This window comes from Thunnus thynnus, chromosome 5 (assembly GCF_963924715.1).
Source record: "Thunnus thynnus chromosome 5, fThuThy2.1, whole genome shotgun sequence".
NCBI classification, from domain to species: Eukaryota; Metazoa; Chordata; class Actinopteri; order Scombriformes; family Scombridae; genus Thunnus; species Thunnus thynnus.
The window spans coordinates 546,675-573,519 of NC_089521.1; the positions used below are offsets into that span (position 1 = coordinate 546,675).

Consider the following 26,845-nt stretch of genomic DNA (forward strand, 5'->3'; position numbering starts at 1 on the left):
AACACCATTTGGACAAACCACATAGCACGATATAAGTTTAAACTGTTGATATGAGTCACTCATGTGCCGTTTTACATGCATGCACAGCTAATTTATGTACCTTCATCTATTTGTTATAGGCTATAACGTTTGTACATGTGAGAAGACAGAGACGGATGAGAGTTAAAAATGTGTGAATTTCAGTTTTTCCATCAACTCCGAGCTTACTTTGAAGCTGGAAAGTTTCACCACAGTTGGGGAAAAGCTGACAAGTGGAAGATTACTCAGTCAGCAAGTAATTTCATCTTGAAAGGTAACATAGCTATGTATTTTATGTCGATTATCATGCGTGTGCACATAATGGGTCAAAAGTGACCAGACTGAGTTTTTATTTTCTATATTTTTGCAATAAATAAATTTCATCATTCAGTATTCCATGTACTCCTGAATTTGTCATCACATTCATCATCATAAATCCTTATTTTCATTTTCCCTTTCTTAGTTTTTGAATAAAAATCATTTTCATATCACTACCCTTCTAAAGCACATGGGTCAAAAATGACCTGTATTCATTCCTTATGTTATTTCAGGCATGTCTGAGTGTTTCTTGGTTATATCTTTGAAATAAATTTATTTTACCATTTAATAGTCCAAGTTTTCATCAAATATCTTGTTTTTGATTACCAAAAATGATTATTTTATTTTTCCCAGGTGAAGAACCCAGACTACAGTGATGACACCAACAGTGACAACAGCCAGCTCTTGAGAGGAATTGAGAAGAAGATGCAGCATCCCAACACAAGACACTGAGGTAATAACCAATATGAGTTAGAACTTTAATTTGTTTTTATTGACTGTTGTATCTGTTATGAGTGTGTGGACAAACATATACAAGACAGTGCCATATAGTTTTGAGTTGTTTATTATTTATTGTTTGTGGTATAATATTATTTGTTGTACTGATATCTTTACTTTTGTGTACTTTCAAAAAAAGAGGAAGATGATTAGTATACTGCACTATTCACAAACATCCGCCTGCCACCTGAGTCCCGCTGGAGAGAACCATGTCGCTGCACGATCTGAGTCAACCGTTGATGTGAGTCACGCATGCGTAAGCGGCTCCGCCATCTTGGACATCTAGGTACGGCAACACCACTTGGAAAAAACCACATACTCGCCCGACACAATTGCGATTCGTGAAAGAATAACTTTTGACTGCTTTCCAATTACTATGACTGAAGGCTTGTTACAATAGGGTAAATCCAACAACTTACCATGTAGTCACATTTAAAGAGTCACACATCTTAACATACTATATCTCTAAAAATACAAGTAATGTCATTTTCATTATTATTGAAATTAAACATAATTATCACAGCCAAATCATCTCTCTTTAGCTCATACAGTCTATGCTTTAGCTTGGTTATCACATGCATTCAATATGTTAGCAGCTGGTAGTTAGCAATGCAACACACCTCTGCTTTTCTCATACAGAGTTGATATATTTGAATGGATAGTCATTGTTTTATTTTTGTTATCATCATTTTTGACAAAGAAATATGCCATCATTGAGTGGCTTGACATCCTCCAAAGAAGCCAAGAGTGATTATAAATATCATGGAAATATCTGGAAATCAGACCTTGCCTGTTGTGATTTCAGCATAATGTATTTTTTAATTTGAGAATGATATAAACTAACTGAACTTTTAAACATTAAATTACATCCGTTATACACTCACAGAGCACACTACAGACTGGTAAAATATGGAAAATAAAATAGGAATATAATATAAAATATGTTAAATTTAAAAACACACCAGCACAAGGTTTCATAAATTAGATGATTTGGCTGTGATAATTATGTTTAATTTCAATAATAATGACATTACTTGTATTTTTAGAGATAAAGTATGTTAAGATGTGTGACTTAATAAATGTGACTACGAGGTTAGTTGTTGGATTTACCTTAATGTAACAAGCCTTCAGTCGTAGTATTTAGAAAGCATTTAAAAGTTCTTCTTTCGCGTGTTCTCGCGAATCGCGATTTTGTCGGGGTAGTATGTGGTTTTTCCAAGTGGTGTTGCCGTACCTAGATGTCCAAGATGGCGGAGCAGCTCGCGCAGGCGCGATTCACATCGACGGTCGACGCAGATAGTGCAGCGACAACAGGTATGTCAAACCTTTTCACGCAGATTTATCTACTCAGTGTTTCCTCAGGTCGCCCTATGACAGAAAGAATGACGACATCTATGTTTAAAGCGCTGTGTTTTCAGATAAACGACCGCATCTCCTGTTAGGTTAAAGGGTTAGCTCGGCACAAACAGATCCTTGCCCTCAGTTCACTTGATAATGTGAGCCTGTATTTAATTACACATCATCGTCTTTAGCTGTAGCTGTCTTACTTTTGATCAATACAATCTTATGTAACATTTCCATACCACTTTCAACACGGAAGAAGCCTGTACATAATGCTGTGAACGTCTGCAGCAACACAAGATAGAACATGTAGAGAGAGAAATGTGTCTTATTTCGTCCGCCAACATCACAAGTGTAATATCTCAATCATCATCTCATGCACACAATTGGTTTAATGAACTAGGAAACACTTTGAAAGAGACGATTCTAAAGGCCTTTAAGACTTTTACACACCGGGGGCATGACGAATAAACTACATGAAAATGCGAAACACTCACCTGCAAATAGTTCGCATCAAAACTATTCCAGGAGCTGCAGCCGACAGACGGCTTCTGTGGACGGAGACACTGAACGCAGGTCGGAGATCACTCGATGATGTCAACATCATCCAGTGATGATGATCTTGTTCTCCTCACTCAACTAAAGAAGAGGAGAGCGTTACATCCATGAAATCCACACCAACTCCGACCTGTGTTCAGCATCTCTGTCCACAGAAGCAGCTGTCTGTCAGCTGCAGATCCTGGGGAGTTGAGAGGACAGCGGCCGGACAGACTGCCTTCACCAAGCTGACGGACAGCAGAATGAGCTGTCGCAAATTCTTTGGCAAATTCGTGTTTCTATGTTTCTGTTGCAAATTCATATTGCTGCTGGTGTGAATAGTTTTGATGCAAACTATTTGCAGGCGAGTAGTTCACATTTTCGTGTCGTTTACTGGTCACGCTACTGGTGTGTTACAGTGAATTAATTCATGAGCGTCCTTCATGCTCTCAAAGGACTTTAATTAAGGCATCAACAGCAAAATAAGTGTTAAAATCCATCAGTGATGCAGACTGAGGAAGAATCATAACATAACCATAACATTTTAACTCTCTCTCTCTCTCTCACTTCTGTCAGAAAGCCAGTACTTAAACAGCTTGATGAAGCCAGCAATGTTACATATTCCATGTCTGAAAAGGGCTTTAGATATCTGATCTCTGTTGTTCACATATTCATAGTTCTAAGCATTACAAATACACTTAGGCTAAGTGTTTTAAGGGAGTCCAGTGGGGCATGCTTGCTGGCCCTCCAGCTGGTGTAGTCATCTCTGATCTTGCAGATTTTAAGTGTTGTTGAAGAAATAAATTGGATAGGCTAGAACAATGTGATGTTGCTGTTTAAGGGCTAGTGAAAAGATTATGACTGTTATTGGAGGTTTGTGTTATTGATCTATCAGTTTGTGTCAGTCTTGTGTTTGAGCAGAAATGTGTGAAGCAGCAGAGAATGACCTATACGCTGTCCTGGGAGCCAGCCCCTCAGACTCATTCCAGCAGCTCAGACACAGATACCAGCAACTGGCCTTACAGGTGAACACACTGCTCTGTCTGTCTCTGGACCAGCCTGAAGCAATAATAGATGTACAAATTTATATTTATATTTATACAACATTTTTGGCAAAGTTCCAAAACTTCCAAAATGCTCCGTGTATGACAAGGCTCAGGTTTCAGCTGCCCTGAACTTTTCGTTTGCAGGGTTTTTTTCCCCCTATGAGATGACAGCAGCTCATTGAACAGGTCCATAAATGGCTGTCTGATCTGTAATCTTTGTTGCTGAGGTTATTCGTGTTGTCCACTCTCATATTTCTCATATTTAACTCCATCAGCCAAAGTTCTGAAATATGAACTGCCAGACTAAATAAAGAAGACAAATCAAACATCATGTCATTACATAAAGGAAAAGACAAACAATATGCTACTAAATTGGCTAATTACTGTTGTAATTCCGGCAACCTCCGGCAGCAGCCTGAAACTCGCCGTCACTAAGTCTTAAATAAGGGGAAGATCTAAACTAGAAATCCAATGTTAAAGATCAAAGTGAGTGCTCTGCGGATGAGTGTCATTGACGAATATCTTATTTTGTAAAATGTCTGGTGTAATCGGGAACACCGGTGTTGTCATGAGTTAATTAGTTGGAGGGAAAATTTCCTCATTCTGACATCCCTACACAAGAGTCAGATTTTATTGTTTCTTTGAACACAAATACAGTATTTAAAAACTTACTTGTATACAATAACAATATGAAAACCCAACTATATACATAAGTATTTACACATGATGTTAAAAGGCTCCATGTAACAGGTTATATTTAAGACTTTCCAAGTCATTTTAATGCAACAGTTTAACAAAATGTATGGTCAACTTTGCATTAAAAAGTAAGCACCAAATGTGAAACTATAGACATATTGGAACTTCAGGAGGATCAGTCGAGTCCAGGTTTCTCCTGTCAATGATTTAGTCCCGTTTATGTAAACTGTAAATCCTAAGCAGCAGCAGAGCTTCAGGAGGATCAGCTGAGTCCAGGTTAAGCATCCAGCCATGAAAGTGAACTTCAGTTAATAAGCTGCAGCCTGTAAAGGCCTGCTGCAGACATAGGTGAAGACATGCTCGACTTAATCCACAGAGCCTGCCTCCACTGCTGCACAGAGCGTTGTTCGCTTGTCTGCCACGGACGTAGTTGGAGACAGGCTCGACTCAGTCTGCAGAGCCCTGAAGCCAGCCCCCAGGTCCACAGCAATGCACCCACCAGTTAGATTAGATAGTTATATAAATGAGAAGGAGAAATGCAGAGGAGGAAAATGAAACAGAAACTAAGACTGTCTGTCTCTACAGTTAATCATCTGTTGAGTGTTTGAAGGTTGTTTATTTGTGCTTTAGAATGTAACCGCTGTGAAACAATCAGAAATAAGGTATTTATGTCATTCACAGGCTTTCTGTTGTCCCCTCCTCTCTCATGCAGTCGTGGAGCCCAGAGGGCCTGCCCCCCTGCTGCAGAGCTTGTGTGGCTCACTTAGAAAATAACGTATTTCTGTCATTCACAGACTTTCTCTGTCAGAGAAAACTTTTCAGCGCTATCTCGCTGCGGCTTGCTCACCCTTCTCTCTTCTTTCTCTTGTCTTTTTAAAAATGACTTGGGAAATCCACAACAAAGCCTAACTTTTAACGTTATCAAACAGATATGTCCTCTCCCCCTCTCTCTCATGGCAGCATTGTATACTCCATGAAATGCAGCCCCACTCCACTGCTGCAGAGTGGAGCGGCTCCCTGATCTCTTGTTTATTCCTCCTTTATTAATAATACTTTCCAAGTCATCAACAGTATGGGTGTAATCCTACCTCTGACCACAGTGGGGGTTGCAATGGCAGAGTGGCACTGTCAGTATTTCCGCTGGTTGACTCCACGGGCAGAAGAAGCAGCAAATCAACGTTGTAGAGGCAACATTGTTAATGAGGTATTTTTATATATTTCTGAACGTGCCTGAGACATCTAGCACTAAGTCTTGAAAGTACATGCCAGTTTTCATTCACAGTAACGTTACACAGTTCAATAGTAGAGCTTAAGTCTCTTAAATGTTTTCAAGTCATGAACACTATGGATGTAATCCCACCTCCAACCACAATGTGGGTTGAAATGTCAGATTGGTGCGGTCCGTATTTCTGCTCATTGACTCCACATGCAGAGGAAGAAGATGCAAATCAACATTAATATTTATGAGGTATTTTTTTTATGTATTTCTCAAGAAACACTTATCCAAACAACTTCACACATTGACATTGCACTTCCTCATTTCCCCAGCAATCCACCAGCCAGGTATGAAGTGAATCTTTTGTGGTAGATTTGTAGTGGATTTTTTTCAAATGAAGCCCTTTGTATTCTTGAAGGAAAAAGAATGTCTGCATTATTTGGCCAGTCCACTACGAAGTTGGGTGATGGGTGGATGCTTTGAGCCAGCAGTATGTTGTTGCTTTTACGGGCCATAATATACATGGAATGGTGTCATCCAACCCACCTGTTTTTTGGGATCTTGATTAAGGACTTGAGCATATTTGGATAAATGAGTGACCCAGTTTACCCCTCCTTTCTCTACATTTATAAGATCAAACAGCATCTTTTTTCTTAATGACCTGTGCATTCTACTCGCTTTGAGGGTGATGTGGTGAGCTTTGTGTGACTTTTACCTTCATGCTTTCCATAAGCCTTTTCATGGCACCTTTGAACTCATCCCTGGTCATGCTGTAAAACTTTAGGTGGTCCATGTTCCATGTAAATATCTGCCAAATGCTGAGCTATTTCATAACTGCTTTCCACTTTTAATACCTTCAGCCACACATATCTACTGAACACATCCTGTACAGTGAGGACATATTTGTAGATTGCTCTCCCATGTGTAACTTTCCAGCCTGACATATGTAAGTAGGTCTATTTGGTGTCTTTCCTGAACGTGTTTAGCTCTAATGGCTTCAAAGGTGGCCTGTTTTTAAATTTTGCTCTCAGCAACTGGTGCTGTCTTGATAAATCCACTGCTTGTTGAACAGCTTTCTCACTCATCCCAGAGTACTTCTCTCTCAGTCTGAGAGAGAAGTCTGTTTACTTTTCATGCAATAGAACCTTTAGTGGCATCAAATCTGCTCTTAACCAGTTCTGGGATAGCAGACTTCTTTACCACTAATTTCCTGTTGCACAAAATGGACTCTTTGTCATCACATAAGGAATACTAGTACTTATTTCTCCATACTCTGACCAGAACTGACCGTTGATTTGTTGTCCTGTCTGCAACTCAATTATGACCATTGAGTTTAGATTACAAATCACTACTGTTGGCATTCACTGTCTGCCTGTCACGTTTGCTAATAAGTTATATTGCTAATAAAATAATTTTCAATTCACTATCAATATTCCATCTGAATATTAATTTTGTAAGAAATGTAACTTACGCTGCTTATTGTAAGCATCCTAATCACCCTATCTGGGTTTATTCTGCAAGGGTGACTGTATACCCTAACTGTATAACTGCAAACTGTATCCCCCCAATGCTACTAAAACAGCTACAGTCACTAACACCATGGGCCCTGTTTTAACGATCTAAAGCGCATGGTCTGAAGCGCATGGTGCAAGTGCATTTAGTTTGTGTCCAAATCCACTTTTGTCTATTTTAACAGAGGAAAAATGGCCGATGCGCCAGGCACATGGTTCAAAGGGGTTGTCCTCGGCGTAACATGCAACAAACCAATCAGAGTGTCATCTCTGGAGGAGGGGGAGAGAGGAGCTCAGTGCATTAAGGGACGTGCCCCGGCAGTCGAGGCCTATAGCAGCATAACTAAGGGCTGATCCAAGGCGAGCCTGGCCGGCCCTAACTATAAGCGATATCAAAAAGGAAAGTTTTAAGTCTACTCTCAAATGTAGAGAGGGTGTCTGCCCTCCAGACCAAATCTGGAAGATGGTTCCACAGGGGAGGAGCCTGATAGCTGAAGTCTCTGCCTCCCATTCTACTTTTAAAGACTGTAGGAACCACCAGTAAGCTGCATACTGGGAGCACAGTGTTCTAGTAGGGTAATACAGTACTATGAGCTCTTTAAGATATGATGGCGCCTGACCATTAAGGGCTTTGTAAGTTAGGAGGAGGATTTGAAATTCTATTCTAGATTTTACAGGAAGCCAATGCAGCAAAGCTAAAATGGGAGAAATATGATTTCTTTTTCTAGTTTTTGTTAGTACAAGTGCAGCTGAAATCTGGACCAGCTGGAGAGTCTTTAGAGACTTGTTAGGGCAGCCTGAGAATAAGGAATTGCAATAATACAGCCTAGAAGTAACAAATGCGTAGACTAGTTTTTTTTTGCATCTTTTTGGGACAGGATGTGCCTGATTTTTGCAATACTACATAAATGAAAAAAGGCAATCCTTGAAATTTGATTTATGTGGGAGTTAAAGGACATATCCTGATCAAAGATAACTCACAGATTCCATATGGTGGAGCTTTAGGCCAGGGTAATGCCATCCAGGGTAACCATATCATGAGATAATTTTTTTCTAAGGTCTTTAGGACCAAGCACAATAACTTCAGTTTTATCCCTGTTTAGTTGTAGAAAATTGCAGGTCATCCAGGTCTTTATGTCCGTAAGGCATGCTTGGAGTTTGTTTAACTGATTGGTTTAATCAGGCTTCACTGATAAATATAATTGGGTATCATCTGCATAACAATGAAAATTTATGGAGTGTTTCCTAATAGTATTACCTAAAGGAAGCATATATAAGGGGAATAGTATTGGTTTAAGCACAGAACCTTGTGGAACTCCGTGTCTAACTTTTGCGTGCATGGAGGATTCATCATTAATGTGTACAAACCGAAATAAGTCTGATAAATAGGATTTAAACCAGCTTAATGCAGTTCCTTTAATGCCAATTAAATGTTCCAGTCACTGTAATAGGATGCGCTGGTCAATTGTGTCGAGTGCGGCGCTAAGATCTAACAGGACAAGTATGGAAAGAAGTTCTTTGTCCAGTGCAGTTAGGAGGTCATTTGTGACTTTCACCAGTGCTGTCTCTGTGCTATGATGCGCTCTAAATCCTGACTGAAAATCCTCAAATAAACAATTGTTATGAAGAAAGGCACATAACTGATTAGAGACTGCTTTCTCAAGGATCTTAGAGAGAAAGGGAAGATTAGATATAGGTCTATAATTGGCTAAAATGCCTGAATCAAGAGTAGGCTTCTTAAGAAGAGGTTTAATTACAGCTGCTTTAAAGGACTGTGTTACATAGCCTGTTACTAAAGACAGATTGATCATATCTAGTAAAGAAGCACTAACTGAGGGTAAGACTTCCTTAAGCAGCCTAGTTGGGATGGGGTCTAAGAGACAGGTTGATGGTTTAGATTAACAAATCATTGAAGTTAGTTCAGAAAAGTCGACTGGAGAAAAACAGTCTAAATATATGTCTGTTTCAAAGGTTCCTGAGTTTGGGGATAAATCGGTGCCTGTTGAGAGCAGGAGGTGGTGAATTTTCTCTCTAATAGTTAGAATTTTATAATTAAAGAAGCTCATGAAGTCATTACTACTGAGAACTACAGGAATACATGGATCGATAGAGTTGTGACTCTTTGTCAGCCTGGCCAAAGTGCTGAAAAGGAACCTGGGCTGTTTTTATTCTCCTCTATTAATGAGTAATAGGCAGCTTTGGCATTACAGAGGGCCTTCCTATATGTTTTAAGACTATCTTGCCAGACTAAGCAAGATTCTTCCACTTTAGTGGAATGCCAAATCCTTTCAAATTTTCGCAATGTTTGCTTTAATTTGCAGGTTTGAGTTATACCATGGAGCTAACCTCTTATGCTTTATTATCTTCTTTTTCAGAGGGGTGATGGAGTTAAGTATTATTCGCAATGAGCGTGCAGCACTATCAACAAGATAATCAATTTGGGAGGGACTAAAGTTAACATAAGAATCCTCTGCAGTTTTGAGACATGGCACTGAATTCAATACTGATGTAATTGCTTCATAAAATTTAGCTACAGCGCTATCAGATAGACATCTAGTGAGGACATTTTTGTCTAATGGTGTGTAATCCAGTAATAGGAATTTAAAAGTTATTAAGTAATGGTCTGTTAAAATAGGATTTTGTGGAAAAATTATTAAATGTTCAATTTCAATCTCATAATTCAGAACAAGGTCGAGGGTGTGGTTAAGACAGTGAGTGGGTTTATTTACACACTGAAAGAAGCCAATTGAGTCTAACAATGAGATAAAGGCAGTGCTGAGACTCTCATTATCAACGTCCACATGAATATTAGTGTCTTGAGGAATGTGAGTATTAATATGACTGGGGGGAGTGACTGACATATTCTTCATGACACAGCCAGGTTTCAGTAAAATAAAATAAATCATTATGATGATCTGAGATTAAATTGTTTACCAATATGGCTTTAGATGACAGAGATCTAATGTTTAAGAGTCCACAGGACTGCAGCTCTGCTTCCTGGTCTCAACTCTGGGTTGTCATGGTTTGGGTCTATTAATAAACTCAGCCATATTTCTAGACATGAGAGCGGCTCCATCCAAAGTGGGATGTATGCTGTCTCTCCTAATCAGACCAGGTCTTCCCCAGAAAGTCTGCCAATTATCTATGAAGCCCACATCGTTTGCTGGACACCACCTCAACAGCCAGTGGTTGAATTGTGACATGCGGCTATACATGTCTTCACTGGTCAGGTTTGTCAGGGGCCCAGAGAAAACTACGGAGTCCAACATTATCTTGGCATATGTACACACCGACTCAACATTAATTCTAGTGACCTCCAATTGGCATAATCAAGAGTCGTTCTGGCCGACGTGAATAACAGTGATCCCATATTTACGTTTATCCTTAGCCAGCAGTTTTAAATTTGATTCATTGTCGCCCGCTCTGGCCCCAGGAATACATTTGGCTATGGCTGCTGGTGTCACCAACTTCACATTTCTCACTATGGAGCTGCCAATAATCAGAGTTGGTTTCTCAGCAGGTGTGTCGCTGAGTGGAGAGAATCTGTTAGAAACATGAACTGGTTGGTGGTGAACCGTTGGCTTCTGCTTAGGGCTATGCTTCCTTCAGACAGTCACCCAGCCACCCTAGCTTCCCAGCTGCTCGTGGACTACCGGGGGAGTAGGAGCTACACTAGGTCGGCCCGCGCCGGCTACTAGGGGCTGGCTAACTACTTTAGCTACGGATTTGTTTTCCATGGTGCGGAGCTGTGTTTCCAATTCACTGAGCCTTGCCTCCAACACTGCAAATAAACTGCATTTATTACACGTACCATTTTCACTAAAGGAGGCAGAGGAGAGCAAAAAGATTTGTGCTTAACTTGATCGAAAATGTAATAAAAGCCAATAAGGCTATAACTTGACCAATAATGTAATAAAATGTGCTGACTGATATTGTAATAACCTCTATTTTTTTTGTTTCAAAACTGATTATGTAATTTTGACGGATAATGTAGTAATGTAAAAAAGTATGCTTTTTGTCTTGGAGTGTGCAAGTATACAAAATGTATAATACTGTTAGTGTCATGTTAGCCTACTGAAAACTAATATTTGTCACTGATTTAAGGTTTGGAAATGAAAACTCTAGGCTTTATGTTGAATTTGAAATTTACAACAGATAGCAAGTGGTACATTGTTATCAGGCAAAGATGCATTAAACTAAAATCCTTATCAATGGTTTACTGTCTAATAAACATAATAATAGTAATAATAAACATTTCTAGTTTGGGTCTAATTTGATACAAAGTACTGCTTATTATGTCTAAAATACTTATAATTAGCATGTAACATGTGGTCAATAAAAAAACTAGCTTGCAGCCTACCACTTTATCCTCATATCGTATCAAACTCTTTTCTAACATCCTACAGAAATTTGCAGGAATTGATGCTGTGAAATTTCATACTGTACCTTGCCAAGTGATCATATCCTACAGGGAGAAAACTTCAATGCAGTGTGTAGCTAGTGCTGGAGGTATTTTCAGTTTATCTCCACTAGAGGTCCACCTAGGGGCCAAAATGACTGGCTGTTCATTATATTATTTTTGACTTAATGAAGAACATGCAGAACAACAATGTCAATTGTCAGAAAGGACTATGTCATTTTGATGCAGTGTCAACTTATCTCTATGACAGTACATGTCAACTGACCAATAAGTCACTTGACATAGAGGATAATGTCAATTTGACATTGAAAGTGACATAATAAACCTTTATGACCAGGTGGAACAAGTATTTATGACTGGTTATGTATGTCAGGTGTCATGTAGTGCGTTTGTAGGTGTTATGAATGCTTATGTATACTCCATTCAAATGAAGCGTTACCAAAAGTTGTTTTGTTGGATTGTGGTTGTTTTCATGAGGCAGTATTTTGTTGGAAATCCGTGGTATAGAGAGTGAAGAGGTAGGTTTAGGGAACAGTTACCTAGGGTCTCCAGTGCTGCTCAGAAGGTTATCTGACTTGGAATTCTACATATGGTGGTCTCACAAGGAGGTAGTCTATCACCCACCCAAACTGCAGCATTTGCACATATTAGTGGAGGAGTGAGTGGTTTGGCAGGCTCCACTCAACTCCAAGCCTTCTTAACTATTTTTATTCCCATCTACCAACTTATCACATATCTCTATCAAATAAAGAACTTAAAATTTGATCCAAAACAATATGGCAAATACAAACACAAAGGCAGCTGTAATTTTATGACAGCAATTAATGGTTTAATAGACAGACACACTAAACATGGAAGAGCAGCCCTAAAAAGAGGTTAATTCCATGGTTATCTGGCAATTAATGAAGAAATGTGATTTTTGCCCTCAAAAGGTTTCTAGTCACAAAAACAGATACCGATCATCTCATTTACACAGGCCTAACAAACAAAGTTGTCACTGAACTACGCAAGACTAAGACAAATTACTTCTCAAATCTTATTGAAGAGGCTAAGGGTAGTAGCTCCAAACTGTGGAAACACATCAATTGTTTAACCAATTCAAACACCCATAAACATCAGAGAATAAATAAACATATTAGGGATGCACGATATTATCGGCACGTCATTGATATCGATATCTATATAAGCTATAAAATGAAATATCTGCATCGGCTGAAATGAACATTTTCTGCCGATTATGAGAGGCCGATGTGTTGCCTGCTCCTCCGTCGCATAACTGTTCTTCCTTCCACGGACTGACTGCCCATCAGACCAGCTGCGTCTTCTAGCAGAGGCTAGCTGGCTGTGCTTACCTCCGGCCGTGCTGCTGCTAACGCTCTGCTAGCCTCTCAGCTAACGTTAGCCCCGGCTCCTCATGTGGATCCATGAGTGAAGTGCAGCTTGAGTGAAGTGGAGCCTGCAGAGGAAACACCGGGACCGTCAGGGTAAAATAGTCCGTGGAAGAACTGCTACATTCGGCTGCACAGATAGGACACACCTTGGCTGACAGGATGTACCACTCTGTTGGGGGGGGGGAAAATCTTTTTGGTTTATAATGGCAGTTGGCAACCAGCGTATTAGGTGCATCACTGCCGCCTTCTGCTCTGGAGTGTGGACCTGAGATTAAATCCTGCACATAAATCCTGTCTGTCTAATGAACTCAAAGAAAACTCTACTGCTGCACCCACTTGGCAAGTTCATTAAAGTTTTAACGCTGAGCTCCTGAACTCCAGTCTTCCTAAGTTCTTCCTTTATATATTGTCTTTCTTGATCATACTTAGTACAATCTATGCTTGCATGTGTTCCAACGAGTTGGAAATATTGGCAAAAAATCCAATGTTGTGCATACCTAAAACACAATATATTGCCAAAAGTATTCACTCCCCCATCCACATAATTGAAATCAGGTCTTCCAATCACTTCTGTGGCCACAGGTGTATAAAATCAAGCACCAAGGCATGCAGACTGTTTCTACAAACATTTGTGAAAGAATGGGTCGCTCTCAGGAGCTCAGTGAATTCCAGCGGGGTACTGTGATAGGATACCACCTGTGCAACAAGTCCAGTCGGGAAATCTCCTCGCTCCTAAATATTCCACAGTCAACTGGAGAGCTTCATGGCATTGGTTTCCATGGCCGAGCAGCTGCATCCAAACCATACATCACCAAGTGCAATGCAAAGCGTCGGATGCAGTGGTGTAAAGCACGCCGCCACTGGACTGTAGAGCAGTGGAGATGTGTTCTCTGGAGTGATGAATCGCGCTTCACAATCTGGCGATCTGATGGACGAGTCTTGGTTTGGCACTTGCCAGAAGAACGGTACTTGTCTGACTGCATTGTGCCAAGTGTAAAGTTTGGTGGAGGGGGGTACTATGGTGTGGGGTTTTTTTTCAGGAGCTGGGCTTGGCCCCTTAGTTCCAGTGAAAGGAACTCTGAATGCTTCAGCATACGAACAGATTTTGGACAATTCCATGCTCCAAACTTTGTGGGAACAGTTTGAGGATGGCCCCTAGTGCACAAAGCAAGGTCCATAAAGACATGGATGAGAGAGTGTGGTGTGGATGAACTTGACTGGCCTGCACAGAGTCGTGACCTCAACTCGATAGAACACCTTTGGGATGAATTAGAGTGGAGACTGAGAGCCAGGCCTTCTCGTCCAACATCAGTGTGTGACCTCACAAATGCACCTCTGGAAGAATGGTCAAAAATTCCCATAAACACACTCCTAAACCTTGTGGAAAGCCTTCCAAGAAGAGTTGAAGCTGTTATAGCAGCAAAGGGTGGACCAACGTTAAACCCTATGGATTAAGAATGGGAACCCAACCGCGTAAACCAATAACACACCTCGTGAACTTATCAATTAAAACAAGAACTTTCCCTGAGACCTGGAAAACAGCTGTTATCAGTTCAATATTTAAATCTGGTGAGCAAGACTTGAGATGTAATTATTGACCCATTGCCATTCTCCCAGTTGTGTCCAAGACACTGGAAAAAATTGTAGCAGAGCAACTCATACATTGCATCTGGTGCCTGAGACAAATCAGTTACTGCATCATCAACAATTTGGATTCAGACCGAAACATTCTACCAAGACTGCTAACTGCTATTTAATTGAAAAAATAAAAGGTCTTTTGGATAAAGGTCATGCTGTAGGAGCAGTCTTTTTAGACCTGAAAAAGATTTCTGAAATCCCAGTTCTCTGACCATGCCTCACAATGGTTTGACTCATATCTTAGGGGAAGAGTACAATATATAAGAGTGAATGGAGAAAAGTCCACCCTCCATGCCAATAACGTAGGGATACCCCAGGGGTTGGTTTTTGGTCCATTGCCATTTAACATGTATATCAATGACCTACCTGAGAGATGTCCTGGGGTTGACTGCCAAATGTATGCACATGATACAGTCATTTATACATCTGCTAGAACATCTAACAAGGCAACTGACCTGCTTACTTAATCCCTACATTTGTATCGCAATGGCTGGATGATAAAATAATGATATAATGAAAGATTCATGGTAAAAATAAATAATAAGGTCATGAGTGCGGTTGACAAAGTCAAATACTTGGAATCATCTTAGACTCACATCTAAAATTTGAGAAACAATTGAATAATATCTGTAACAAGGTTAAATCAAATCTCAACTGCTTCAGACTCATCAGAAAGTATCTGCCTTTCAGCACAGCTCAACTCTATATGCATGCCATGATATTCTCACACCTATCATACTGCATCACTATCTGGCCACAAGCCTCACAGTTAACTTAAAAACCTATCATATCACTATATAATGAGACAATAAAAATCTTGGATAAAAAACTATTGAGATGGCACCCCTGAGCTTGGATGACACTTACAGCTTTTATTATAAAATAAATGTAAAATACAGGGGTGTCACTAGAGATTTATGGTTAGGGGGGCTGAGCCTTTACCAGGGGGAGCTGGGGGGAGGATTTTTTTTTAAAAATATGACTTATATGCTATCCATCCACTTACAACAGGCACATCGAGCAAAGTTATTGAAGTCAAGGAATGCTATCTCCGCTCTCTTAGATATGTTGCAGGTCCTAAGTATGTTTTTGATACACAGACTGATGTTTGATGTGTGAATCATTTAGGCTAGTCTATGCCTAGTATGAGTAATAGGTCTATGTCATAAAATTCAGTATTAATTTTAACTGAAAGCTTAAACAACTCCCACTCCCTTTTTCTTGACTAACCTCCATCAGACCTGCTCATTCAGCCCTGTCAGTCTCCTCCATCTTCCTCCTCTCCCTCTCCTCGCCTGTTTTCAGTAACATGTTATTTTATTGAACTCAGATTTACAATAACTCAAGCCTTAATGAGTGATCAACCAGTTTAAATTTGTATTTGTCTGAACTGGCAAAATCTTCTCACCTGACTGGCCTTCGGCGGACCTGCCACCTTTTTGAAGAAATGTCGTATATCCATCTACATGTTGAGGAAATGAGGGATATAAAATTGCGTTATGATCAACACAATGTGACCTTTTCACTGACATTAACTGATTATAAACAACAATCTATGCCCACTGATATGATTGTTTGCACCACCCGGAAACCGGGACCAATAACCAAACAAGGTAGTCTCATAAATGGGAGTTCACCTAGAATGTTAATATCTGAGAGATATCAACATTCAAGGGTGAACAAAGAAGGGTTGAATTCGAGCTCTGACTCCTTCAATCAGCCACTTTTCACAACATGTTACACACAATAATGACAAAAGAACTTCTCTTTAAAGATATAACAGTGTTTAGTAAACTTAGCAAAATTAACAAAGTTAACAAATGCTTCATAAAACAACTATTCTAAAATCTAATTCTACCAAACAAAACACAACAGCTATGTACAGGGTTGGACACATGCAGGGGAATGTGTGTGTGTGTGTGTGTGTGTGTGTGTGTGTTTATGTGTGTGTGTGCGCGCGACAAGATGGCGATGGGACCTGACGTGATGACGTCGTCGGTCTGCGATGCGGACGTGACTATAAATTTTGAGAAATACTGTTCAAAATACATATTCAATCATCATATCTTTTATTTGGTCATCACATGGTTCAAACATAGGCTACTATTGTGTTTAGTGAAGAAATAATATCCAGTTACTGACCTCTTGTTACTAAAACAATACTTTGCATTAAATACATATATTAAATATTATAATTTAGGGAAATATTATAATTGTTGAGCAAATTCATACTGAAGCTTTTGTGTAGGGTTACTGTGATTGATTATAAACCTTTCATTACAAAAGTGACATGACAATGTTTTTGCCCATACTTGCACTTGCGTTTGTAGTAAAACCTTGAAGAAGTCTGGAATAAATATGATTGGGATATATTGCTTGTTTGTATACACAACACTTGATCAGTCTAAATAGGCAAGAGGAAAATATCATTGGCTGTTGAAGACATTTGTGGGAAGTTATTACAATTTTGAAAGATTAAGATTTTCACTTTCCTGCAAACGTAACAAATCTCTGCAAATGTAATAGTTATGTTTGTAGGAAATGATGAATTACATTTGTGGTAGGCAACTGCTATTACATTTGTGGGATTATTACATAAAAGCTGCAGATTTGTATTACATTTGTGTTTTTTATGTTTGTGGGACGTTGTTACATTTGTGGGTCTAACACCTGTTTCAGACAGAGGTTGAACTGAGGGGCTGCCTAAAGGGTCAGTATAAGATAAATAAGGAGTTTTTAACTGTAAATCATACAAAGATATTCCAGTAGAGCCCCAAAATATAAATATTATATATTTAGCATTATAGTGAAACACACGTTACACACTAGTTTTCATTTAAGTTACTTAATTTTAGATGACAACAGAGCTTCTCCATTAAGTTTCCACATAGCACTCATAAGCTATCAAATAATTATCAGACAAAGTGAAGAGTGAAAGACACATCATTCCTCTTTGTCACACTTGCATGTGCACTCTCATTGGATGATCAGGGCTGAAAGACGTGTACTTCTTAGAGAACAACCAGTAGTTAGTAAAAAAGTAACTCTGCAGAGTAGTGCTGGGCAGTATACCAATTCATCCAGTGATGAGAGAAGGTGATTACACTTTCAATAGAACAACTGTTGTACTGTATCAGTTTGAGCCAGAGTACAGCAAGGAGGAAATGATGCTAAGGTGAGCAGGGCGAGACAGAGAGAGGGCAAGAAGAGGGGATTTTTTTGTGTGTTTTTTCTGATGAAAAAGAATTATTCAGTGTAATGACATTCTGAACCACTTACTGGTGCTTTTTGACCAAATAAGCCACAGGAGACATTTTATACTTTCCTGGTTGTGTTTCTGTTGCATTTGAAATTCTTTTTAAATTTCAGTGGGAGTTTTAATTTTTTGTGAGTCATTTTTTTGAAAAGAAAAACTGTTCACACTTCTCTACTTTTGATTTGCATTTTCATCATATCTGTATAACATTTGTTGGCTCCTTTTTCTGTATGTATGTGTGTGTGTATGTGTGTGTGTGTGTGTGTGTGTGTGTGTGTGTGTGTATGGGCATGCAGTATCACCCAGATCGTCTTGGAAGTGTGTGTCCTTCAGAAGCAGAGTCTGGTGTTAGGACATTTCTTGAAGTTGATGCAGCCTGGAAGATCCTGAGTGACCAGAACAGCAGGAGACACTATGACCAGCAGAGGAGAGGTAGCAATTTAACTAGGGCTGTACCTGAATCAGAATATTCCAAATCTATTCTGAGTTACAGGTTTTACTGAATATTCAACTTTTAATTTGTTTTTCTTCTATACAACTCACCTACAATTATAACAAATACATTTTTATTGGCCCCCGTTCAGCCCACCTGCAGAGCAGCCATGCCACACTAACCTCCTATAACAGTGTACATGAAGCTCATGTTCTACCTGGGAAGAAATGGGAAGAAACCTCAAGCAGAACCGGGCTCTAGGTTGGCAGACATTTGTGTTGACTGGTTGTGTTGAGAGAGAAAGAGGGAGGGGGAGAGGGGAGAGAGACACAGATTGTTCCACGGCATGGTTCCACAGGAGAGGAGCCTGGCAGTTGAAGGCTCTGCCTCCCATTCTACTTTTGGAGATTCTAGGAACACAAGTAAAGCCTTCATTTATATTCCCGAGCGGATGCGTACACGGACAGCTGCGTACTACCTTCTGGGGTTCTCTTGGAAGACGCGTTCCACACATGCACAGTAGATCACGGTCTACAGGAGCGTTGTGACTGCATGGACTGGTGCGGACACAACAATTTGCAGGTACATGAATGTCTGCACAGAGCCTACGCATACACCCTCTGACGAAATTTACATTACGCACACCCTTGCCAACTCGGAAAGTATAATTTCAGCATAAGCCTGCATTCTGTGAGTGCAGTGTTCTAGTTGGGGTAATAGGGTATTATGAGCTCTAAATATGGTGGTGCCTGACCATTAAGGGCTTTGTAGGTGAGGAGAAGGATTTTAATTCTATTCTGGATTTTACAGGAAGCCAGTAGGGCCCCAAAAATCCAGTATCAGTTGGGCTGGAACCCAACTGATTAAGACATCTACGGGCTACTTTGTTTTAGTTTCAGTCAGACTCAGGAATCTCCTCCCAGACCTGGATCAGGGCATCAGCGAGCTCCTGGACAGTCTGTGGCAGTACTTGTTGCATCTGATGCACTGATACATAACGTCCCATAGGTGCTCAGTTGGATTTAGGTCAGGGGAATGAGAGAGCCAGTCAATGCCTTTGTCATCCAGGAACTGCCTACACACTCTGGCCACGTGAGGCCAGGCATTGTCCTGCATGGAGGAACCCAGGGCCCACTGCACCAGCGTAAGGTCTGACAATCAGTCTGAGGATTTCATCCTGGTACCTAACAGTAGACAGGGTAACGATGGCTATGACATGGAGGTCTGTGTGACCCTCCAAGGATATGCCTCCCCAGAACATCACTGACTCACCGCCAAACCAGTCATGCTGGATGATGTTAAAGGCAGCATAACATTTACCATGACGTCTCCAGACTCCATACGCCTATCACATTGCTCAGTGTGAACCTGCTCTCATCCATGAAGAGAACAGGGTGCCAACTGCGAGCACAGTTCCGACTAGAGGACGTCGGGCCCTCATGCCACCCTCATGCCACCCTCATGGAGTCTGTTTCTGACAGTTTTGTCAGAAACATGCACACCAGTAGCCTGCTGGAGGTAATTTTGTAGGGCTCTGGCAGTGCTCCTCCTCTCTCTCCTCGCACAAAGGAGCAGATACCGGTCCTGCTGCTGGGTTGATGCTCTTCTATGGCCCTGTCCAGCTCTCCTCGTTTAACGGCCAGTCTCCTGGTATTTCCTCCATGTTCTTGAGACTGTGCTGGGAGACACAGCAAAGAGTCTTGCGACCGCAGGTATGGGTGTGCCATCCTGGAGGAGCTGGACTACCTGTGCAACCTGATTGGGCTGCAGGTACCGCCTCATGCTATCAGTAGTGACTAGGGATGCCACGGTGAGGAAATTTTCCCACCGACTAATAAACTCGTGACAACACCAGTGTTACCGGTTACAATGATGATGTTCATCCGTAGAGTGCTTACTTTGATCTTTAACATTAGATTCTTAGTTTAGATCTTCCCCTTATTTAAGACTTAGTGATGGTGGGCTTCAGGCTGCTGCCGGGGGTCGTCCTCCGTGTACAGCCGGGCTGCAGCACACACAGACGGGGACAAGTCAGAGGACGACCGCTTAGAACCAGAACCAGAGCAACTCGCCTGCCATCCAGAGAGACACACACCGAGAGCAGGCTGAGCAGGCAGGGAGCGGTAGAGTTGCTGCTGAAAACAAGCACAGAGACCCGGAGAGACATGAGAGCAGCTGCTTGCTAAAAGCTAGTTATGTTTGTTTACAGCAGCAGGACGGAGAACAGACATCTGACTCTGCTACTTTTGCTGCAACTCTACTGCTGCTTCAGACGCTCCTAGTCTGGTTTCTGATCGACAAAGCAACTTACTTTCTCACTCACAATGGCACAAACACAGCAGTAGTCCCGAGCGGGACAAACACAAAACAGTCTAGCGTGGTGAACACAACTAAACAGGCAAGCAAACTTACTCCTGAGAGTAAACAGAGAAAAATGGATCGGCGGTCCGTCAACAACACAACGAACAATAGCAATAAAGCTAAAAGCTAAATGCTAAACAACAGCAACTGATGCTGAAAAGAACACACAATTAACACTGCCTCTGCCCAGACTTATGCCTCTTACTTGGTCGCTTTAGAAAGCGAGCAGGATGTGTGTGTGGTCCATCTTTATGTCCGGCTTTGTCCTTGGCTCGGATGCAGACGGTGGCCGTTCTCGCACGGTCAGCGAAAAGCATGGCAGCTGGCTCTCAGCGGCGTGGCGGAGAGAACAGGAGAGTCGACTTGGTGAAGAAGGGCTGGGCGTTTCTTCCTTCTCGAGGGAATTTGAGGACGCTGGTTGCAGCAGCGGTCTCTCTCGGATCCGGGAATGTGTTAGGGTGAACACGGGCGAAGTCTCATCTCGTCTCGTCCGGCGAGGGGAGTCTTCGATGAGGGGAAAACACGTGCGTGGGGTACCCCCTTTAAAGGGGCGGTGATGTCATGGCTGCGTCATCAGGACGCTCCGCTGTGCAGGAGCGTCTCCGCCAATGAGAGACTGTATGTTGACTGTTCCCTGCTGAGGTGTGAAAATCGCAAAGCATCCTTGGAAATGGAGTTTGCAAGGGACTCCCATTGTCTGTAAGCAGCATTTTGGCGCTATTCCTTTATCTTGGGGGAAACAAAGGAAAAACTACCTCGTGGTCAGGCCTCACAGGTTACATGGTAGGCCTTCTCTGTGTGACCTCATGGTTTTAGGCCCAACATTTATATATATACAAGGATGGGTGACAAATTAAAGGGAAAACTTTATTTATTTATTTATATATAATATAGATTTAATTACAGCTACTTTAAAGGACTGTGGTACATAGCCTGTTAATAAAGACATTGATCATATCCAGTAAAGAAGTGCTAATGAATGGTAAGACTTCCTTAAGCAGCCTAGTTGGGATGGGGTCTGTGATGTGAAATTGTCAGATTTCCATACAGTCTGAGAAATAAAAATAGTGCGTCCTGGTATTTGTTCAGTCATAAATTCCTAGTGCACCTAGGGCACCTCCTGCCCGGCAGCTGACAGCGCTGTCAGCTTAAGAGTTGCAGAGAACACAAACAAAAAACAAATAAAAAAAAGATCAACACATGCAAAAAGACAAACCAATTTGACAGCATATGCGCAGCCATTAGAAAAATGCTGCAAAGTGAGAAGACACAAAGAAACAAATACAGAAAGCACATCCAAAAATATAAAACACTGCAAGTCGCACAGAATATAACAAAACTGAGTTACAAAACAACAGAATTTTATTCCAGGGGCCTGCCTTTAAACAGCACACAATAATACAAATAACCCTGTATTGATTATATTGAATTAAATAGGGGCACTTATTACATTGGCTGTAATTTATTTTAATGAGCACCTTACCATGAAGACACTTAACAGATGCAAAAACACCAATCAGCTTAGCTCTGATGCTGTCACTAAACTCACTGGGATTAGTGTGTTCCCAGCAACATGTCAACAAAGGAACACAATAACAACACTGGTAATCAAATAGCTTCTACACATATCTTTGGCTTTCCATTACTTTAGTGTCTTATTACTTATCAGCTGATGTTATCTGCAATAAGCTTAAATCAGCCCACAGATGTATCAGTCTCTACGCAGTGCAGACATGATCGGAAACAAAAAAGTATTGCTGTACAATAATCAGCCCTGCTTTTAAGTATTGCAGGCTGGAAAGGTGGCTCTGAAAAGTTTGTATCTTACTCTTCATGGAGGACAGCAGCTGTGGTTAGCTTAGATTCACAAACAATGGATTCTAATGTGAAGGAAAAAAAACATTTAATCTCACTGCTCTTTCAGATATACAGTAAATCTGTAATTGTATTGTAAAACAAATGAATGAGATGTTTATCTGTTGGTGTATACCTGTATGAGTATATACTTTGTCAAAGTTACAGCCCCTACCTCATCATTTATCCTATTTTAAATTATCACTAGTTTAGCAGCAATTATTCTTCACACAGTGTAACACTAATTAAAACCCAAGCAAAGTTTAGCACTAATTATTCATGGTTCAAAGTCATAATCGCTATCAAATTGTACAACTTGATAATGACTGTTTCCTCGAGTGAACTGTAAAACAGAGTGTGAACATCCATCTGTTCACCTGTCTGTCCATCCTTCCATCTGTCAGTTCATCTGTGCAACAGTCCTGCAATCATCAGCAGCTGTCCGTCCATTCTTACATCTGTAATCCATCCATCTTGAGCTCCTGTCCTCTATCATTTTTCTGGTAATTTGGGTCAGTTGGTCAGGTGCAGTTAGATTTTACCAGAGCTTTCCATAAGCACCGGCTGCTGGCCAAACAGCCAACTACTCATTTAAGTTCAGCCAGCTACTTTATTATATTAATTTTTGATTTAAATAAAATAGTTTTGATGAACAAGTTGTGATTCCCTATCCCTGCACATTTATAATCACTAGCCTCTGCTTCAAAACAATGCATGCCCACACACGCTCTATATGAATGTGTACTTGCACTCAACTGAGAGGTTGTGTACTGCTAAGCGGAGAATTGTCTTCAGTGTTTGACAAATATTAGCAAAATAATTGATGACAAAACAAATTTAAGAATTGCATTGATGACACAGGGGACAACATTACGCTTTCTACTGCAAACACACATTAAACAGGCAGTGTTGTCAAAGTAACAGGCCAATGTTATATGAGAAAAATGAAGGTTATACCTAAGCCTCACACTCAGGATGATAGTGAAGATGAAAATGAAGACAAAGATAATATTGAGTTGAGTTGATTCAGTAGATTCACATGTATTGAATCAAGTGTTAGCTTGGTGAGCTTCTGGAAGCTGCATCACAGCTGACCTCTGGCAACTCAAGAGGCTGCATCAACAAACTATGAAACAAACTATAGTAGCAGGATTTGACTACTTTTTCTCATTCTTTAGTCCAAATATCAACTTCTCAAATACATCTGTACTTGTTTGAGCCGGAATCCGATCCGAAATTTGAACGTGGACAATGTGAACAACACATGTGTAAAACCTTAGCAACTCTGGTGGGGATGAGACCACCTACAGGTGGGAGATTGACCATCTGGTGACTCGGTGTAGAAAAAACAACTTTGAACTCAACGCTCTAAAGACAGTGGAGATGATTGTGGATTTCAGAAGGAACGCAGCCCCGCTTACCCCCATCACCCTGTGTGACTCCCCAGTCGACACTGCGGAGTCCTTCTGCTTCCTGGGCACCATCATCAGCCAGGACCTGAAGTGGGAGCTTAACATCAGCAGAGGATGTACTTCCAGCAGCAGCTGAAGAAGTTCAACCTGCCAAAGTCAATGACGGTTGCACTTCTACACCACCATCATTAAGTCCATCCTCACCTCTTCATCACCATCTGGTACACTGCTGCAACTGCCAAGGACAAGAGCAGACTGCAGCGTATTATCCACTGCACCGAAAAGGTGATTGGATGCAATCTGCTGTCTCTCCAGGACCAGCACGCCTCCAGGACTGTCTGTCAAGACCAAAACTTCTCGCCACAAGAACAGTTTCTTTCCGGCAGGGTTCCAGTGGGACTGCCACTGGCATGGACTCTTATCTCACCCATGGACACTACATGTTATATTAACATAAAAATCTCATAAACTGCACATCTGTGAACCCATCATGTTACATTAACGCAATTCTTTGGTTTACTACATTTATTACATTGTTCATTGCATGTACTGTTTCTACTGCTTATACTATGAACGTGCGCATTCCTGGTCAATATCTTGTTTTGTTGTTAAATTGTTAAACTAAAAAATTGTGAAATGTTTTTATACTTATTGTATATATTTATGATCACCTGCCTTTTGTGGTATTTGTATTTTCTCTTACTTTGTATGGATACAATGTGCAAACATACTTGGCAATAAACCCGTTTCTAATTCTAAATTTTGATATGGACTGGGTTTTTTTTCAACATAATTTGTGAGGTCTAGTTTCACATGTATTTTATTTGCCTCTGTTCATTTTAAGGTTTTATTTCATATTCATTGTTTGTATTACTGGTCCTGTTTTTAGGTGCGTCATATGGTCTGCCTATATGATGTTATTGTTGGTGCAGTATGTCTTTCTTATGTTGTCTTTTGTGACTAGTTTGATTTGTACTACTTCGCCTTCCTCCCTCTGTTCTAATAATACATTCATGCTCTTGTAGCTCGGGAGCTGAAACAGGATTGGCCAATTGATTCTACAGTCTTTCTAGAGGGCATGACCTGGGACCAGGGTAACTACACAACATGCACACTAAAACACATAGAATGCATTTGAAACTGGTCAGCAGAATACCTGTAAGTATAAAATAAAAAAGTAAATGTAATCAGTAGTTAAGGGGATAAAACTTGAAAACTAGTAGCTGTATCAGTCTTGTATTACTGCATAATACTAAGATTGCCGTCTATAAAATTTCTCCCCCACCCTGCAATTTTTAATAAATATAACAATGTATTTTATTTGCTGGTTTGGATGCTGCAAAAAAACATAGTTTTACGATGGAAAACTCCACATTATCTTAATTATCTTACCTCTCTATAAAAGTATACTACCTTTACATATTTACCTTTACCACTGGCAAGGCACTAGGTGCCCCTAAAATCTGAATATTTAAGATCTGAAGTTTTGCTTTCACAATTCTGTTGTTGTTCAGTAATACCATCTCTTCAACTGATTTTTATGGTGTTCATGTATGAAAGTGTTTTTATAATAGGAAAAAACAATCTAGTAATTGTACCTCTTCATATAGAATGTGTGTGTTGTTTCAGATGAGTGTGTGTATACATACTGCTGTCGCTGTGGAGGGGGATTCAGCATCTCAGAGGAGGAAGTAGAGGAGGAGACTCAGAGGAGGCAACAGGAGGATAAGGAGGAAACAAAGGAGGGACAGCACAGAGGAGTCGTTGTATGCTGTGACACCTGTTCCCTTTGTGTGTACGTCACATGGTCATTACATACAAAGACTCAGAGCTTAAAATGTCAGTAAGAATACTTTCAAGTTGGGAGCCTGGAACTGAAACTATGTCAACACATCCTTCCATGGGAGATAGCACCAAATCATCATCAAAGTGTACTGTGTGTTGGGGGAGGACAGCGGGATTCAGGGGTTCGGAGCTCAGATAGATTCTTGGGATGTGCAAGATCTCTATCACAAACTTCTGTTTAGGTGCCCTTGAAGCAAGGCAGCAAAACAGTTTGCTGACTAACAGCAGAACAGACTGCGTCCATATGCGGAAGCTCCTACTGTATGTTGAAAAACACATGAAGGTGAATGTTGCTCCATCAGATCCACTAGTCAGTTTTTTCCTCTTCTGATGAGTTTAGTGAAGCATGAACTCCATGGACTGTTAAAAGCTGTTAAAATCACACAAATCTCCCAATGTTTATATATTCTGAACTTATTAACAGTATCCATATTAATTGATCAAGACTATGGATCTAAGGACTAAGGATCACCTATACTTTGTGAAACAGCCTCAAATTACTTAAAATAAATTGTTTTTTAAATCTATCCAAGTGTGTTCTATTTATAGCTATAATACAAGTACAACTTTTCAGACAGGTTAGCATTTAAATGACAAATTCTCATCAAAATGTCATAATTAAAATTCCATTGGTCACCTGCTTTAGTTGAATTTATATCTTTTTGCTCATGGTATACCAAACTGAATTTGAACTGGTAGTGTAGTGGTATAGTTTTATTTGACAGAATGTAATGTAAAGGAAGGTATTTACATTTTTGATTGTGTTTACATGCTCATTAGTATCCTGGTTTTGATCATATTCAGGATGTGGCATTTACAGTGGATTCAGAAAGTAATAAGACCCCTTCACTTTTTGCACACATTGTTGTGTTGTAGATTAATTTTAAATGCATAAAATTTACATTTTTGGAATAATGAAAAAACAAGAAATCTTTGCAAACTTATTACTGTATAAGCACCTTTGGCAGCAATTTAAGTTTCAAGTCTTCTTGGGTAAGTCTCTACAGTTTTGAACACCTGTATTTGGGCAGTTTATCCCGTTCTTCCCGGCAGA

At 40.4% G+C, this 26,845-nt stretch overlaps 1 protein-coding gene and 1 pseudogene across 1 annotated transcript; one reads left to right on the forward strand and one right to left on the reverse strand.

Annotated features, from left to right (window-relative positions):
- The first annotated feature begins 2,043 nt into the window (after positions 1–2,043).
- On the forward strand, positions 2,044–26,318 carry dnajc24 (DnaJ (Hsp40) homolog, subfamily C, member 24). The gene is made up of 5 exons (XM_067588640.1): positions 2,044–2,148; positions 3,618–3,737; positions 18,183–18,318; positions 24,972–25,040; positions 25,576–26,318. Exons 2-5 carry the CDS (start codon positions 3,636–3,638, stop codon positions 25,791–25,793), a joined length of 525 nt encoding a protein of 174 aa, XP_067444741.1. The 5' UTR covers positions 2,044–2,148; positions 3,618–3,635; the 3' UTR covers positions 25,794–26,318.
- On the reverse strand, positions 10,199–11,643 carry LOC137183862 (uncharacterized; annotated as a pseudogene).
- Positions 26,319–26,845: the final 527 nt, after the last annotated feature.

What these genes read in the sequence shown, in the direction of transcription:
- dnajc24 (XM_067588640.1), top strand. Translation starts at nt 3,636, where the DNA reads ATGTGTGAAGCAGCAGAGAATGACCTATACGCTGTCCTGGGAGCCAGC. An exon ending in CTATGACCAGCAGAGGAGAG is followed by an intron (nt 18,319 to 24,971) that starts GTAGCAATTTAA and finishes ATGCTCTTGTAG; the next exon opens with CTCGGGAGCTGAAACAGGAT. An exon ending in GGGCATGACCTGGGACCAGG is followed by an intron (nt 25,041 to 25,575) that starts GTAACTACACAA and finishes GTGTTGTTTCAG; the next exon opens with ATGAGTGTGTGTATACATAC.